Raw genomic sequence first — 18,539 nt, forward strand, 5'->3', positions numbered from 1 at the left:
AATTACAGGGATATTTATCAATATTATAGCAGACAGAATATGTTTTATACGTGCAAACGTGAATTATGTCATTAAAATAAAATAAAATACGCCAATATCTAAAACCACAGTGCTCTCAGTGCTTCTGCGATGGAATCACAGCATATAGGACAAAAAACAAAATAGTATATTACTATAATTTCAGATGGATGTGAACTACATTTTTTTCTTATAAATTAATGTAAAATTGTTTTTTTGTGCAAACTGAACTTAACTCAAATATGACTCTTCAGTTCAGAGGCATGCCTTTAAACTTTATTTATCAAGAAAGGCAAGACTTAAAAACAGTTGTGAAGACCTCTAGTAATAACCTGACTAATAATAACTACTACAAAAACAAATAAAAACAATGAAATAATTATTAAATATGTTCATAAAAACACCTTTATACAAATGTTAGACAATATAAAAACAATAACATTCCAGGGTTATTGGAGCTTTACTTTGAAAATATTCAAATCAATTGAAAGGAAACACATTGTGTGTCTCATTCTTTCTTACAAACAGCTTCATATGCTTTATCATTGTGACCCAAGTTTCATTAAAGCAGATCTTAAATTCTTTCCTCTGGTATTTTACATCGTGTTGTAATCGGCCTCCAAATGCGGCCTCAGGAGGATGCAGCCTATGAATCCGGACACACCACAAATAAATAAATATTAAACTTGGAGTCGCAGCCTCCCACTCTTTTCCTTTGTATAATTATAACAAATTACCACTTAGGGACTATGCTGCTGTACTCCTATTTATGAGATGACCTGACAAATCTATTGAATTTTGGTAGGGCATATGAACTGAGAGCTTTAACATTAAATCACCTGCTTAATATTGTGCTGCAAAACAGCTCTGTCATCAGTGGGATTGACATGGTATCTCTGGGGTTGTCTTTTGGTATTTTTGAATCACAAAGGTTGGGTCCTGTGGGTTGCCTCGGTAGATGGAGTTGTTCCCTGGGGTCTCGTGCAAGCTTGTTCAGCTTGAGATTTGAGATGTTTGGAAGCTGGGTCAGCACCTGGGTCTCCTTGCTGTGTTCCTTGTGTGGTAGATGCATTGTCCTGCTGGGGGAACCCCTGCTGGTGTTGCAATATTTAGGTGGGTGGTTCGTATCTCCTTAAATTCCAAGACCCGAGGTTTTGTAGCAGAGCGTTTTATTAAAACAAGATGATTAATTTTATACGCTTTACCTGCCAGTGGTTTTAATGCTATGGCTGGTGGGTTGTCATTTCATTAAAGAAACTCTGGAGGAAGTCATTTATTGGCATCTTGTCATTTTCAGTGAAGTGTTTCAGTATTTTTTGACACCTTTTTTCTTTTATAATTCTGGTTCCAGTGTTACATAAGTCTGTAAGAGGTTAAAAAGAGCTCAAAGATTAGTGCAGACCATCACAAACCCAGTTGCAGTTATGGGAATGAAGTGCACTTTCGCTAACCTCCGCCAGATTTCTGTAACCTTTACAACAACACAGCAACCTTGTACTCTGCACCTGCACGTTGATAATATCAGACATAAGCAAGATGCCAAAAACATCTGCTAAAATTGTTCCAAGGTCTTTTGTTTCAGTGGCCCACAGTTGGGCTTTGCTCCTTTGGCCTCTCCTCATCTGTATCAAGGTCATTTGTAGGTAGCTAAAACTAAAAAAGAAAGAAAGAACATTCTAGTTAAGTGAAATAAAACAAAATCCAGCAACAACTAGCTTTAAGAAGAAAAAGGTCTATATCACTGGGACTTAAAAATGTTTTGCTTGTAATACCTTCTATGAACTTGTTAAACCTCTTCTGTGAAAAATACCCATTTTATGTATAGAAGCTAATTAAACTTAAAGTACAAGTAAAAGTTCATCTGAAATGACAAGTTTGCCTCTGTACACTGTCAAAGTTGCTTTTAAATAAAACAAGATGCAACTGAAATTAAAAAATCAGCTTTTATTCAACATGTTCAGCAGAACTGTTCATAATTTTTTACACGTATCCGTTTAGAGGCTTGATTTGTACAGTCGACTCACAAGCGGTTTCAAGGCTGTGTTACTGTTATTCTAATGACAAATGAAGTTCTTTAACAAATGCAAATTAAGAATAAAAAAACTGCACTGGTGAGTAAATTTGAAATGGGACCTATTTCCCTCTTAAAACTAGTTGAATAGTTTTATTACCTGCCAGAGAACAGAGTACATTAACATTAAAAATATATGTATATTTCATCGCAAATATGATTTAAAAAAACACGAAACAGGATCAACTTGTGAACCTGCAGATTGTGGTTTATAAAGAGGCTTAGGTTATGATCCACTCTGTTGTGCAATGAACAGCAACTGGGTGTTTTTAGATTGAGGGATGCGACAAGTTTATATCGTACAACAATAAGAGAATAACAAAGAGTACACACGGCAGATGACCAAAATAGCATTGTAGGTAACCTGTGAAGGGATTTAAATTGTCCACTTAACTGACTCCGGCTGGCTTTTCTAATAAAATATGCTTTCTGAGACTGTAATCACAGACAAGGAACCACTACTTACTTGCACTTAAAGATGGATGATATATGCATGCATTGATTTGTGAGGGTGGAAAGTCTATGCAGCAGCAGACTTAGTCATGTGACAATATAAAAATAGAGCAAAGCACACTTAAAGTACATCAAACAGCAGTTAATACTGGTATAGAGCAGAATTATGTTTGCTGTATGTCAAACTCATGATGTGCACCTGGAAATTTAACATTATGTGGTTGAAAACTATAGGAAAGAGAGAGTGCACGGGAAAAATGAGTCATTCAAAGGCAAGTTCTAATGAGAACACTGCTGGCTGAAGACGCTGCTGTGTAGACACTCTTACTTCCACGAGAGGTCTCTGTAGCTGCAGCTGCTCATGTGGGAGCTGAGCCGGCAGAGGGCAGAACAGACCTGCAGTGAGAAACAACAGTTTTTTTTGTTTTTTTTTTAAAACACCACCACCAAACTGGAACAAGTTAGTTTTGTTATGAGCCACATGTGCTGTGAACACAAGAAAAACTTGTGTACTTTATGTCTTTCTACATGTTGCAGTACGTGAATACATTTCACAGAATTCTATCCGATACACAATTAGAAAAAAAAGTCTTAAATTTATTATTTATTTACTGTGTTTCAGTTAGTACCTGTTCTTTCTGCAATGCAGAGTAAGATCTGTGAAGAAACAACATTGAATCCTCTGGATGAAGGAGCAGATAGTTCAGGTTTACATTTGGCCCCAGCCGATGAAAACAGCAGAGAAAGAGAAACTGTTCCTTTCAATCTGTAGCATCCCCATCTTAGCACTCTATTGATTTTATGTCAATCCAAATACTCTGAGATAGTGATGTTAAGTGACCCATATTTCCATGAAGGGCAAATGGCTGATTCTTGGGAGAATATTGGCTTCTTGTGAGGCATTTGTTGCTCTTTTGGGTTTTTACGTGTTTTAGAGTCACTGTCACCGTCTCTGGTTTAATTTAATTAGGTTCAGAAAATTCACAGAAATACTCAATGTGATAATAATATATACATGTTTTCCAAGGTGATTAAATGACTTGCTTGATCAAGTTTTCTTTTAAAAATTCAAGTTAGAGAATTTTTAATGATCCAAACAGATCAAACCCATTTTAACCCATTATAGTGATAGTATGAATTTATTTTAGCTTTAAATGATAATGTTCTAAAGTCACCAGAGGAATTAAACTAAATATCATGAAGGAATTAAACTAAATATTTAATTTATAAATCAATTTCTAAAATAAAATAAAAAAAAGACTTAAATATGAATGTGGACTACCAGTCATGTATTTACACAGGGAATTTAATGTTTTTGCATATTTTTCCACACTAACATGTTTCAGATTATCAAACAAATTTTAATATTGGACTAAAACTACTGATGTAAATACGAAATGCAGATTTGAAATCATTTGAGGGGAAAAGGTTTTCCAAACTTAGCTGGGCTTACATGAAAAACCCAACAAATGGTTCTTCCACCCTTGTCAGCAAGAACTGCAGGAAAACATTTGTGATAACTGGCGATGAGTCTTTGACATCACTTGGGGAATTTTGGCCCAATTTTCTTTAGAGAATTCATTCAGACACACTGGAGGGTTTTCTATCACAAACGGCATTTCATTAGGTTCAACTCCAGACTGACTACGCCACACCAAAAACTTACTTTTGAACCATCCACATGTGGACCGTATGTTTTGACTCGTTGTCCTGCTGCAAATTAAGTGTGCTTGAGCTTCAATGATTGAAGTGATGGCCAGATATTCCCCTTCAGGAAGCGGCAAAGCAGCCTCAGACCGTCACACTACCACCACGTTTTTGTGAGGTTTTGTAAAATATGCTAATTTTATACCAGAGCAGAACTCAAACCTTTCAAAAAGTTCAGTTCGCCAGTTTTCTTTATCCGTTGATAATTGCCCTTACCGTGGCTCATTGAGTCCCAAAGCCTACAAACTGCTTTGTAACCCTTTACAGACTGACAGGCATCAATGACTACTGGTCATTCATTTAGATCGTAGCATAATGTGTTGGTTTGCTTTAACCTGCTTCACTTTATCAGACAGGTTCCAATTTAAGGGATTTTTGACTTGGTTCAGGTCTGGCAGTAATTTGACGTGGGTGTGGCCATTGAAAATAATAAAACAAAATCTTCATTTAACCATGGGAGTCGATCACATTTGACATGTCCAGGGAATGTTTGTAAAAGCTTTTTTCACTTAAAAATCATTTAGAACGGCACTTTGTATTTATTAGGGTCATATTTACCTGGTATTAAATTTTCCTTTGATTGTCTGAAACATTTAGTGTGACAAATGTGCCCCCCCCCAAACAAACAAAGGCCAAATACTTTTTCATGGCACTGTCGCTTAATTAGCACAATATTGTCAAATATAAATAGTTACCACCAGCACCACTTCAATTAGGCAGCTGGTCATATTGAGAAGAGTTGCTTAAGAGTCCCTGGAGGATCCATCACGGTAGGTTGAGCAGAGCATTTTAGCAGCTAATGAAGGCAGAGTGTGGAGGTCAGCTCCACATATGACGCAAACAGACATTAATGCAGTGGTGCATCACAAATGAAAAGTTGGTATGAATTATTGATGCCAACATCTGATGTTTCTTTGAGTTAGCATAGCGTTGGAGCGTTTAACTTTAGCGACCGACTTGACTCTGTGAGAAATGACAGATGTCCAGATATATGCATTCACTTTTTATTCATAAGATGGGATTATCATTTTTTACATCTTATGCACAGCAGATACAAAGACAAACAGGTTCTAAACCACAAACTAAATTCCTCCATCAGTCTAATCCTGCTTCCCATTTCAAAATGCCCCCACCCCCCCAAAAAAGCAACCCTTTGTTTGTAGTCCAGTTTCACATTCTGACAGATCATTTTACAGCAATCTCATTTTAGCAGAATGGCACAAGCCACGTTCAGAATACTTCCATGTTTTGACAGATACCCACTTCCCCTTTAAACAAATTGCACTTTTTCTTCTTTAAAACTACTTCAACAGGATTATAGGCTCAAAAACACCAAAAACACAAGAGACGACTAAACATACAACTTATACAGGTTCATTATTTAGTTGCACAAAAATGCATAAATATACATTATGCAAAAAGTACAAAAATATTTGTACTTTCCTTTACTCAAATAATGACAAACATTGATATGATCATAAGGACTGGGATTGTCAGAACATAGGGATGCATTCACAAGGTCCATGCGAGATAAGCCATTTACACAACAGCCTAGCTTTCACAGAGGTAAGACCAAGGTTCTACAGATAAACAAAACATTTCGCTGTCTAGGCCAAGGAAAAGCGGCAACACATACACTAAGAAAATTAGGATACACAGAACTCTGCGTTCTAAATTCATGCCAAAAAGACTTTAACATGCAATGACTTATAACGCTTCTAAACCTCCCAGGAGCAGCGGTAACTCAGGGAAGGACTAGCTTAACAACAGTTGCTTCAATGCATCAATTTTCCTCAGCAATTATGAGCCATTGAGTTTGAAAAGGTTTTGCATGAGGTTTTTTTTTTTGAAGTGCTAAGATGGTACCACAATAGTTGCCAAGGATAAGCTCAGATTGTCGACAGCAAACTGGTCTTAACTCAGGCTCCCCCAGAGACAATCGGAAGGAGATATAAATACTGTTTGCTTATAGTAATGCACATTTGTCCATTAAATAAACTGATTAAATTAATGCAGAGCTTGGCAAACCTCACTTCAGCTGGACAAAGGTGTGGCTTCCAGAGGCCTGAAGAAAAAAAGGGGAGGAGACAGACAAGACTATCAGTTTTAATGCCAGGTAGCTTCCCAGTTTAAAAAACCAAAATGATCTAAGACCGTGTGAGTGCTCAGACTTCCCTTTTCCATCTGTGGTGCTCAGCCCCAAAACAACTGGTTCAAATTTAAGTCAAACACCTTAACAGGACATTTAAAATAAAATAAAAAAAATGATCCAGTTACCCAAACTGCTAAACACACTGCTAGTATATCCTGTATACTCAAACAGAGGCAACTGGTGCATTTGCTGGGGACATTTCAGCTGTGGACTAATGGACATTTGATGCATTAGTAAACATTTACAGCAGAATGCAGACTGACCCCAAAAGGAGGGGAAAACAAACCTTACAGTATCTGTTCATGGTAAAGTGTCAGCCAGTCAAGAGTCCTATAATAGAAAGACTACATCACTGGTCTAAAAGTTCAGTGTGATGATAATCACCTATTCTGCAACAACGATCATACCCCTCTGCTGGAAACACCCATTCATGCACCAAATATGTTAATCCTCAGCTCAAACCCCTGCAAAGCATCTTAAAACAGATGAAAACTGCTTCAAATGGGCAAAGAAATTCATTTAAATACACAAAACTATATATAAGAAACAAAAAGCATAAGAGTTGTGTTTTAGGAAGCCATTTTACATTATAAAAAGATCAAATTTGAAGCCTTTTTATAAAAATGTACATCTTTAATGAGAACAAATAATTTGGGGCCGAGTTACAGAAAGGCTCGGGAAGTCCTGGCTACATTAACGTCTTACTGGATTTTGGCAATAGAAATCAGAATATTGCCAGCCCTGTCCTTTAACAGCTAGTCAGATATTCAGGGATATGTATTTGTGTTTTTTATTGTGCTGTGTTTACTTATAAATTTTAATGTGTCATTATGCAGGTTTCAGTATGTATGACATCAGGCTAGCAGCAATAAGTGGGACGGTGACAATTCTAAAAATACTGTTTGACCAAAGGTTACTCACTAAATATCTAACAAAACTGCCGGGACTTCCATCCAGGCTGGGAAGTCTCAGAGGGAGTAGGGTACCAGCGCATCTAAAGAAACACAAACACAGTCATGTACACCAGACCAAAACCAGGCTTCAGTGCTTCAATCTACAATTCTGCAGATTAACAATTAATACTCGGAAACGATACTTTTATAGGCAGGTTTAGGAGGACCGAGTGTCCCTTTAAGCCCTAGTCACTGAAGCCATGGGAATGTGGGTCACGTAGCTGCTCATTCAGGACAAGTCCTGGAGTAATTAACAGGCATGGAAATGTGGAGAGGTGAACTTCTCCGTGTGTTAAACATTTCCACAGGGTAGGAGCTGGTATGTCTGTACCTTTCCTTACCTGTGACTAAACCTTAGAAAATGAGGCCTCCTGTTTCTACAAACCGTTATAGGCCACAACTGCACGGCCAGAATGCTCAACATAGTTCTGCAGTTATCAACACTTGTTTGGAGACATGTCGAGGATTTTTTGGTCGTGTCGTAGATAAAACAAAAAAAGCCAGGCAGTGGAAGAGCATTAGGATCGGCGGCATTTTAGGGGATCTTTCATCAGAATCCAATTAAAAGCTTTCCCTCCTTTATGTTTCTACCCACTCAGCTTCTCTTCCAGCAGGAACATAGACAGTAAGTTGGCACCTCCAGAAAAGGCCATAAGGTCCAACAATTTCTCCAAGCAAATGCCTTACATTCCTGAGCCCTCTGTGTGTGACAAGATGGCCAAAGTAATAGCTGCCTACTTTACAGTCTAGCACTCCCCTGCACTCCTATTGCACGACTGCATTAGCTGACAATGAACTTTAAATGACCCAACACGAGAAATATTTTCCATTGCTATTGTTACTAAAAGCCCTGCCTACTCCCTGGTAGCTGGCTGCACTATTGCTCTAGCAAATAGAGTGCAATTAGCTTACAGTGTAAACACTACCCATTTCTGTACAGATTCCTCATCCTCCATTCATCAGAAATAGAGTTGAGATTTAAAACCAGATTCCTTCCTTCCTCCCCCCCCCCCCCAAACACCAGACTCCAGCTACAGTCTACTGTAAATACAAACTTGCATCAAACACACACTTTAGCCTCACATGGATGCGTTTAATATTACAGCGTTATTCCATGCTGAAAACCAAATCACAGCTTCTCATTAGTATGTGCATCTTTAACCCCCCAGCAAATACAGAATGCTATAAGTCACGTCCACAAAAATGTATCTCTCGTGATCAAAAACATAAGATTTAAAGCGAGTACTGTATTTAAAGGTTGCACTCAAAATGCACAAATCTCCACTGATGCATAACCATAGATGAGAACCTAAACCTTTAACAATTTAAAAATTGCCCTGTGGGGGATTATCAAATATGATCCTGATCCCAGAATTTCCAATTTGAAAACATCTTTTTATTATAAAAAAAGATCTTGGCTCACCGTTTGACAGGACTACAAAGTTGCACCGACAACCTCAACTCAGACTCGATACCGTCATCCTTTTAAGCAACGCATGCCGATGCTGTAACTGCATTACCTCAGAGGACCACTAGGTTTGTTTCTAGAAACTGAACCTCTGCTTTCAGCAGCACAGTTCTGGATGCTGAATCTCAAGGTCTTACATTTTTGGATCACATTTAATTTTACAGATTAAATGGACAAACTGAAATTAACACTTGTGCAAGAAACATGAATTTTAGGTTATGATAATCAGCATTGTATCAGAGTGTGGGCATTAATCTAACAGAATTCACAGATGGGGATGTTTAAAAAGAAAAGGAAAGAAAGAAACACACCGGTTGGTCCCTCACCTGGGCGTGGAGAGCTGCGGCTGCAGCGGCGGCCGCTGGGTAAGTGAAGGCTGCGTGAGGGAGGCCTGGAGTCAGCTCAGTGGTATACAGAGGGTAAGGAGTCCACGCATCCGGTGACGCTGGGATCAGTGCTGCCCCAGTCAGATCATCTGAGGAAGCACAAGGTGGAAGGAAACAGAGCTGACTGACCTACCTCTAGTGGCTTTCATCATTGCTATAGCTAGCTATATAGCTAGCTATATCTATATCTCTATATATATATATAAACCCAATCGACCCAATTTTTAACAGTCAGTTCTTTAAGTAATAAAGTTTTACCTTTTAAAAAACAAAAAAACAAACATTTTCTATGTGAATCAGACAAACTACAATTTGATTGCAAATTAGCTCACTTAACTTTAGTATTGGGTCAATTTGCAAAACTAATGGGAGCTCTAGTATAAAAGATCAGCATAAGATCCAGTCTGGATGCTGCAAGTGCAACAATGCAGTGTTACTGTGTAAAATGCTTGATAATGTTTTGTGAACTGATGGGTTTTTTTTTTTTTAGCCCTGTTGCTTCCCCTTCTTGCCCTTTGTGAAGAAAAAAAAAAATCAGTGGGGAAAATATGATCTGAGAGGATCTAAAAAAAAAAAAAAAAAAAAAAAAATTTGTCAAACCCTAAAGAATCACTGAGGTGTTCAGGCAAAGAGCGCAGAGACGACTGCTGACTAAAACCTGAGGGTGGAATTTCCCAGCTGGACAGAAGCAAAGCCGCTGTCAAAAGACTTGAGATGACGCATGCATGCAGAGGTGAGTTAGTCCTTCATTTGTTAGAAGTTTAACCTACAGGTATTTGCCTTAAAAAAAAAAAAAATCCCACAATATCCAAAGTTTGTTTAAAGAAAAGGGCAACAAGGACAGCTATGTACTGGAATTGTCAGGGTGAGAGTGGATGAGAGCCTAGAGTGGTGCAGCGGTAAGACTTACATGGGTCCCGTGCAATGAAGTGTGCTCCTAGAGCAGGGTGGATATTTGTGGGGTTCGGTGTGGCCATCAGCTTACTCTTTGCCATCTTCGTGTTGGCTTTAGCAAACTCTAAGCGCAGGGTCTGGGGACTTTCAGGGTCAAAACGGATTCCCTGGGGGGAGAGACGGAGGGACACAGTATTGTAAGGGAGGTGGGCTTAGTTCGCGGGGCTGTAGCTCAGTCTCACATGGCGCCCTTTCCTTAAGCAGAGCTTAAATAGTCAGAACATATCCTTCAAGCTTCCCTTGAACCAACTACTCTCACTGGGATGCTAACACACCCGCTCCAACGTCACTAAACTAAAACTACTCATAAAAAGAGATGTCAAAATAAGGGCAGATTGAAGGACACTTCTGAAGTATTTCAAACACGCTTGCATCTCTTTCTCCTCATGACAAAAAACGGAGAGCGCAGGCGACCGCAGGTGATCAGTCACGTGAGCTCAGAGGAGACGGGGATGAAGAAAAGGGCCAGTGGTGAGACGTTGAGTGTTTAAGTTTGTGGTTTGACCCTGCTTGTGTTCTTGTGCCCTAAGCGTTGTGCCCACATGCAGGTGAGTAGTATTTTGGTGTATGTGTGTGTTTGTGTGTGTGACTGCTGATGTGTCTAAGAGGTGATGCTCATAAGGAATGCTAGGCTATGAGAGAGAAGTGTTAGATACTGCCAATGTGGGCTAATGAGTGACAAAAATAAGAGTTACACTACAGAAGATGTGTCCATATAAACACTACACATGTGGCTATAGAACAAGTATTACAGTAAAAGCAGTGATATGCAAAATGAGGAAAGCTACACAGGACTAAGAAGGATGTGTATCAAGGTCAAAGTAAACTACCGTAAGGCTACAGGATTCTGGCCTCTTTCCAAAAATGGCCCTGCCATTGAATTATAAAAGACAAAATGGGTTGGCTTCGAGAAATTTTTAAGAAAGGGTCCAAAAGACTTAAGTCCCAATCACTCTCTTAGGTTAAAGCAAAGGTTAGAACAAATCTAATTCCATTTACGATTTGTTTTATTAAATAGAGGGAAAACAGAAGACTGTAAAAACAAGCCGTTGCTTACATTTAGTGCATTTTTTGCAGCTTCAGCTCCAGACCGACTGTCAAAGGTTACAAACCCGACAGGCTGGAAGAGAAGGGAGGAAACAAAGCTACAACTTGACACACACGAGCACCATCATTTTCTTCAAATATCACACTCATTATTTTGCCGTCACAATATAATGATCCTGATGAAGTAGGAATTTCTGTGTCTTGTCGAATTAAAAAGAAAACTAGTGCCAACACAGCCTGCAAGTTTATTTAATATGGCATTAAAGCAATGATGAAGGCATCTCACCTGTTTTGATGTTAACTTAATCAGTGACCCTTCATAACCCTGCGGGGAAGAAAGATAGCCAATTATCCACCCTGGAGTCACATGCAGGAAGTCAAGCATGAATGTCTCACTATATGAAGAGAAGTCTGCTTTTGTGCACCTTCACTTTGAGCTCCGCAGCAGACCATCCCACACTCTGTGACAGTTTCATTTACATTTGTCACAATCAAATTACATGCACATTTCCAACAGGTGAAGCCTTCTGCAGTTTGACTACATGTAGAATACTGAGTCAGATTTGTCTTCAAAGCTAATTAAAGGAAAACGAGGACTGTAATAGGCCAAGCATGTGCTATCAGATATGCAAGATTCTCTTTTGCATTAGTTTAATAACAGCTTGGGCATGACTTCCAAATAAAGCCAATTTAAGTAAAATAACAAAATAAAACAAAAACAGCACAAGGTTTAGGAATTTACTCCTGTTTTAACTAAGAAATGAAGGAATTTTGCCTGACTAAACTATTGATAAATGGGATCTTTCCTAAACCTGATTTACAGCTATGGAAAATTAAACAACTTTTAGTGGCTATGATAAATCTTTAGCACCAGTCCAAACCAGACTCAGTTTCAGTAATTCAGAGCAAGAAAAGAGGCAGAATAGGTGAAGTTACAGCACTTCTCTTTAGAAGCTCCAGTATAAGGACACAAAGTCTTTATTTAAATGTAGTCCTGAATGTAAGAACTGAGATCAGATTAACCCTATCAGTACACAATGAGCAGTGTTTGCCTACAGTAGATGTAAAAGGGGCCAAAACAAAGCAGTGTTACAAGTACAATCGCTATTTCACAATGCACAAATGTTAGAGGAAATAAAAAAATTTCCCTACACAGTGGGCGAACTGGGTCATGGAGAGGATTGGTTGGCCAATCGCGAGAGCTACTCATTTACACATTCCACAAGACCATCCATGTGCGAGGGATACCACTTCCAATTTGGTTAGTTAGGACAAGGGTGGGAGGGGTGTTTATGGAACTTGAGTCCCGTCAGGGAAAAAAACAGCAATGGGTGAACAATAATGTGGCCTCATTTCCATATATGTAAATATCTGGACTAGAAAGAAAGGAATTGGGTGGGCTTAGTTACACTAAAAAAGAAGCACGGTACGGTCTGGCTGTTCATAGGCACTTGAAGAGATTCTTCACTTTTTCATGCAGGTAATCTTTATAGAAAGTGTCCACAGGTCTCTTCCAGAGCCTGGCACGCAGGAGCTACCCTTGATTTTTAAGTAGAGGGACAAATCCACATCCAATCAGCTGATATTACCCAAATGCACCAGTGCAGTTTCACGATGGGCAACACAAATTCCATCACATGTACCTAAAACTGCATTAGAAACAATAGAACTTACTTTAAAAGGTCTGAAGAGAAGGTAAAGTTCCCGTGGCTTGATATCGACCGGTAGGCCACTGACAAACAGTGTTCGTACCTGCAGACAAAAAAGAAAGGAGGGGGATCACAAATTTTCTGTGTTTTATTAGACCACTTATCACTCAAAAGATTTAAAAAAAAAAAAAACCTTGATAATTACCAAATACCAAAAGAAAGCTCAGACCGTGGAAATTTGAACTGACCTTTAAAACAATTATGGGTCTGCTGTTCCAGTAGCAAGAGCTTCACAGACCTTTCCTAAATTACTTCAGTGGCTAAAACGCTGAAATACTGCAGTGTAAAGTTGTACTACAAGAAAAACAACATTTCAGTAGATGTTACTTTAGGCCAATAGCCTCAACTTCCAGTTTATCTGGCCAACAAGAGGCCTCAATTCTTCCCGACACCATTACTTTTAAATGTCACAAAGACCTACAATTATCCACTGATGAATGTGAAAGTCATTTTTGTACTGCAGTTTTCCTCTTTTATGTTAGTCTTAATCATGCTGTGACCTCTGAAAATTAACAAGTGAACCCTTGGCTGGGTCTCGAACCTCAAGTCAGGAACCGCCAGAAACCCAAACAGAGCTCCGCTTTATTTAAGGGATTACAAAATGATGAATCAGGAATAATGAGTCATCGATGAGCGAAAACTGGGAGTACAGCGTTGTTTCAGCCGTACATTTCTCCAACATGTTACACAGAAAATGGTGAACGTGAAGCTGTAGAGGATCTTAAAGGCCATGTGCCCCCCCCAAAAGAAAGAAGCCTTGAACCTGCCTTGATCAGATACTGAAAACTAGTGCTGTGTATAATCCAGTGTGGGCAGGAAAATGAACAGGGCGGTGTGAGGACCCATTAGTTCCCAGCCGGTGGGAAGGCCCACAGTACAATGGGGCTGCCAGAGGAACAGCACTGGACAACAGTGCACAGCGTGACACCATTTCCTTCCTCTGACCCGCGGCCCCAACCCTGTCGGCCCTCCGGCATTTTTCAGGTGCCGCACAGCAGCAATTCTCAGCTCTTTACAAGTCAGCATATACAGCGACTGAAAGCTGGCCCAGCTGGACACAACTCAGTGGCGATGTTTTAATTTATCCTCCAGCTTCTCACCAACAGTGCCTCCAAGATGACAAGCATATAGAGCTGGAGCTGCAAGGAAGCCCGTGCACCCTGTGTGGCTTCTGTAAAATTCACAATAATCAGTTTTACACAGATCGATTTCCAGAAACAAGCAGAATTGTTAATGACTGACAATGAAGCTTTTTCAGGACCCCAAAAAAAAAAAAAAAAAAAAAAAAAAAGAATTAGGAGGAAAAAATTTTAAATGTATTCTTTGCTCCTAATTATGAAGAAAAAAATGTTAAAGGAAAATGGGCTGCAAACAAAAAAAAGAAAGAAAAAAAAAAGTCAAGTGGCTACTCAAGGCTTTGTTGTAAGACAATGGGAACAAAGAAGGAGGAACAAAAGGCCTGGTGCTCCCCTCAGTGTCTCGCTATAAGGAGTCATTAAAGAGGAAATATAGCTGGCCACACAGACACAAGAGTGGCTGCTGAAAATAATTTAAATTAAAACAAATTAAAGAGGGCTTTGAAAATAAATACCACACTGCAACATTTTGTTTTAGGTTCCAGTTTTATGGTGACAAAAATGACAATGGCAGATTTTTGTAAGGGGGGGTGCAAAAAAGAAAAACGCTACACTATTCACTATGAATATGAATTTTACTGGCATAAATACAAATAAATGAAATGATAACAAGTTAGTTGCGCTTTCAAAGAAAAAAAACGTCTACAGGATATTTCGAAGACAAATTTAATTTCCAAGCCTAATTTTTTAGACAAATTGTTAGATTTGACATGCTTGCATGTCTCACAAATTCACAGAATCTCAAAGGATATGAAGAGAAAAAAAACCCAAAACAGACGGGGTCATTTTTAACAGTCTTTGCACGCTGCTGCTAACAATCTGCAAACAGAGGTAATATTAACGTGTAAAAAGTAGGATTAGTGAAAGTTGAAGCTCACAGCAGCACGCGTTTAAGTAACAATTTGGAAAATATTAACGTGTGCGCAACTTTGTGAGGCTCCTCAGGTGGCGCGGCAATGCCCCTTTAATTTTTGTTCATCATAAAGCGCTTCGGGACCGACTGGAAGAACGTAAAAGATAATTTGGGAGAAGTCTGAATGCGCGGCCGGAAACAAAGTTTACATTAAACGTGAACGTGACCGGGTCACAGCCCTGCGCGCAGAAGAAATACAACTTTGGCTAAACTCACCTCCTCCTCGATGGAAACGTTGTTATTCGGCTCTGCGTCAGCTTTCAGACTCATGTTGACGGTCGCGTCGGCTGCTGCTGCTGCACAGAGTATCAAGTTTTTCCTCGTCGAGTGATATTTCCCCCAAGTGCGTCTGAAGCTGCAGTGAAAGTCCTGGTGGCGTTTGAACTTGAGCAGAGAAGATGTGCCGAGGTGAGTCTGTGCGGACGAGGACGGCGAAGTATCCGAGGATAGTTTAACAGCAACACTGCGAGAGAGAATCATTCATAAAAGGGAGGAGGAAAAGGAAAAAGGAAACACAGACACGCGCTAAACTAAAGGTGAGAAGGTGGATTTGTGCTCCATGTGTGAGGGTGAGAGATGGGGGAAGAAGTGCGCGTAAAAAAACTGAAAGCCTCTGCGCTCACATCAATGCCCTCAACTGTGGGACTGTGCGGAGGAAGAACAAGTAAACTTTTTCCTCATTGGAGCGCGTCTTTCTCTCTCCCTCCTCCTGAGCTCCCCCCTCCACCCCGTCTCTCCTCCTCCTCCTGGTTTTCAATTAGGTCATCAATTATGTTGGAGTCTGCTGTGAGCCGTAATCAGGCTGCAGATCCGCCTCAGCTGTTGCAGGAAGACCCGGCCCCTGCGCCGCTACATCACCGTTTCTATGGGACCCCCTCGCAGCCAATGGTAACGACCGCAAACCCGTTAACTTTATCGAAAATGAAACTACTGTTGGTGTTGCTGGCATTAGCTATATACTAAACTCATATGTTTGTTCTTTTTTCCTCTTTGGCCTGCAACTTCTACGACCTTTCCCAAAAAGAAAAGAAAAAAAATCTCTTCAGCAAATATTAAGCGCCGATTTTTACTGTAATGTTGAATTTGTAGTTTCACGATTAAGCGAAATTCTGGTCTTTACATAATTGGATGTATAATTTTGCTGCGCACTAATTTAGGAGATTATTGGCTTTTGCTCTTTTATTCACCGTTTTTTTTGGTGAAGAGTAAAATACAGAACATTATACAGTAAAGTGTTTTATAAAGTGAAATTGTAATAAATATAATTCAGTGTGTACCGATGGTAGAGGCCATTTCAGATTTACTGTCAAGTATATCTTTATATGCCCTTTTTTATCTCTTGCTGACACTTTTGCTGAAGGATGAAGGTAAATGTGGTATTTCTGCTTTTCCCATTGAAAAAACATCTGAATACCCATTCCAGCACTGACTGCTGATTTTAGGAATATGACAGAATGAGGACATACAGTGAGATCTAACTCCTCTAATTTAGATCATTTTGAATATTTCTACTATATCAGAGTAAAATAACAAAACTGAACCGATGATTTATGGTTTACCTTAACCTTTAATAGCTGGTACACAAATACTCAGAAATGTAGACCTTAAAATGTCCTCTTAAAATATATCACAAGATGCAAGCATGATGCTGAATAGCCTAAAATATTTTTAAAATGTGCTAAAAAAAGAGAGAGATGTAATTTTGCTGATTTTGTGTGAATTTGGTTAATAAACTGCAAAATAAATGAGAAAACAGGGCCTTTTTAAAATGTGATATAAATGTGCATCATAGAAATGTTGTAACCTCTACTAATCTAAACAGAATCACGTAACGACGAAGAAATAATAACTGAGTGTTAATTGTTTGGGCTCAGGTTGATGTAAGAAGGGCGTGGGTGGAGGGACGGCTTGTGTTGTGTATCGAGGCTCAGCACTGGATGCGAGCCCAGCCTACAGCGTGTTTCCTCACAACAAGTCAGCTCTCAGAGGCCAACTGGTTTCCTGACTTTGTATAGGAACACAATCAAGCCCACGGGGCGAGGAGCAGGGGGGTGGACCGACGTATTCTCACTAAAAATAGTGAAGCTGCTTTTTTAGTGTGTTTCTGCACACACTTAACCCAAGTGCTTAATACATGTACACACATATTGAAGACAAAGAAGAGTCGCTCAATGAGAGGTGAGACATTTCAACACAAGCAAGAAGGTATTCGTGCAAACCCTTAAACAACGAAAAACAATCTGTTTATCGCACTGTGATCGGTGTGCGACTGTATTTCAGTGGAGGCCTAATTTTATAGCTTGCAGATTCAGTCTGAACCTTTATCCTGCACTGTACATCAGCAGCAAAGTGATTTTCTGATCAAGACACTGGGAATCGTTTCCTGTTTCTCTTCTCCTAAAATATACACATTTGCTTCTTTTTCTTTGTTTTGCATGACTTTAAATGTTTAAATATTTTTGTATTTTTCAAAAAAAAAAATTGAAGACAATTTCAAATTTTGCATATTAGCTGAATATGAGAAAATAATAATTTGTTGCTGCCCTCCATAAATTTGTGCACAAATAGGCAAACTTTAATGCTTATAAAAACTGAGAAACTCTGAATAAAGCAGCCTATGACTGTTATTATCGTAATGGTTCTGACCAGTGAAATTAAGGATTATAATCTGCTCTATAAACTGAGATAAAGATAAGTCGGGTTTTAAGGTTCTGTTCTTAGTAAGTAAATTTATCCTTTAAGATACAACTCATGAGCTGCTTCACATCAATTAAAACCAACAAAACAAAAAAACATACCATCAGAAGTAAAATGACACCAGGATAAATGTAAAAAATGGAATTACAATAAAATGCTACCCAGTTAATATTCTTATAACTGGACAGGTACTGGACTTACACAATTTAATGGACGTTTACATTTTACTCAAATCTCCTTCCTAAAGGATATGTTTCTCATTTTGAGACGAAGCTCCTTGCCACAGGATGTAGTTCTACAGTTTATGGAAATGGTTTAGGGAGAAACTCCCCCAGTATACATTAGATAAGGGGAAGTGACTCTTCTCTACCAGAAGCTAGCAGCTAAATTATGCTTGAGTTTGGAAGATGTGAAAAAAATGACATGTATTATGTTCTGTTTGTCTCTTTAGTAACACTCGCTGCCTATGAAATGTTAACTGTGTTGCTGAATGATCATTAATTTATTCAGCGTTTTCCATTTAAAAAAATGAAAAACATTAAAAAAAACATTAAAAAAAAAGAAGACGTGCATACGTAGATAATAGAACTGATCTGCATCACATTCAGTGATCATTTTCTGATGTTCCCTTTTACAAATATCATTCATTACATCAAATTCATGTATCAATTCCATCAGTTTGCCAAACCATTTTAAAGGAATAAAAATAAATTGCTTATAAATCCGAAGCAGATGAGATAACCATTCAAAAAGAAAAAAAGAAAAAAGTCATTGAGGCTCTAAACCTTTTATATACCTACATGTCACAGCCATCTTCACTGCTAAAGATAACTTTGTGCAGATGTACCAAACAAAATATGTCTTATTTATTATAT

At 38.8% G+C, this 18,539-nt stretch overlaps 1 protein-coding gene across 5 annotated transcripts; it reads right to left on the bottom strand.

Moving 5' to 3' along the window:
* Nucleotides 1-5,239: 5,239 nt before the first annotated feature.
* On the bottom strand, nt 5,240-15,725 carry LOC147339354 (RNA-binding protein, mRNA-processing factor 2a). 5 transcript variants are annotated; one of them, XM_086293351.1, is made up of 9 exons: nt 15,591-15,725; nt 15,184-15,430; nt 12,884-12,961; nt 11,496-11,534; nt 11,220-11,282; nt 10,119-10,269; nt 9,134-9,297; nt 7,323-7,395; nt 5,240-6,314 (listed from the first exon to the last, which is right to left on the bottom strand). In XM_086293351.1, exons 2-8 carry the CDS (start codon nt 15,235-15,237, stop codon nt 7,330-7,332), a joined length of 615 nt encoding a protein of 204 aa, XP_086149477.1. In that variant the 5' UTR covers nt 15,238-15,430; nt 15,591-15,725; the 3' UTR covers nt 5,240-6,314; nt 7,323-7,329. The 5 variants fall into 5 exon arrangements, with proteins under 5 accessions (XP_086149477.1, XP_086149450.1, XP_086149442.1 ...); XM_086293324.1 differs by lacking the exon at nt 15,591-15,725 and having other exon boundaries at nt 9,149-9,297; nt 15,184-15,584; XM_086293316.1 differs by lacking the exon at nt 15,591-15,725 and having other exon boundaries at nt 15,184-15,584.
* Nucleotides 15,726-18,539: the final 2,814 nt, after the last annotated feature.

Source organism: Aulonocara sp. 'chitande type north' Nkhata Bay, linkage group LG1, assembly GCF_057382095.1.
Source record: "Aulonocara sp. 'chitande type north' Nkhata Bay isolate Kocher_YH1m ecotype deep benthic linkage group LG1, A_spYH_male_GT1.1, whole genome shotgun sequence".
Classification (NCBI taxonomy): Eukaryota; Metazoa; Chordata; class Actinopteri; order Cichliformes; family Cichlidae; genus Aulonocara; species Aulonocara sp. 'chitande type north' Nkhata Bay.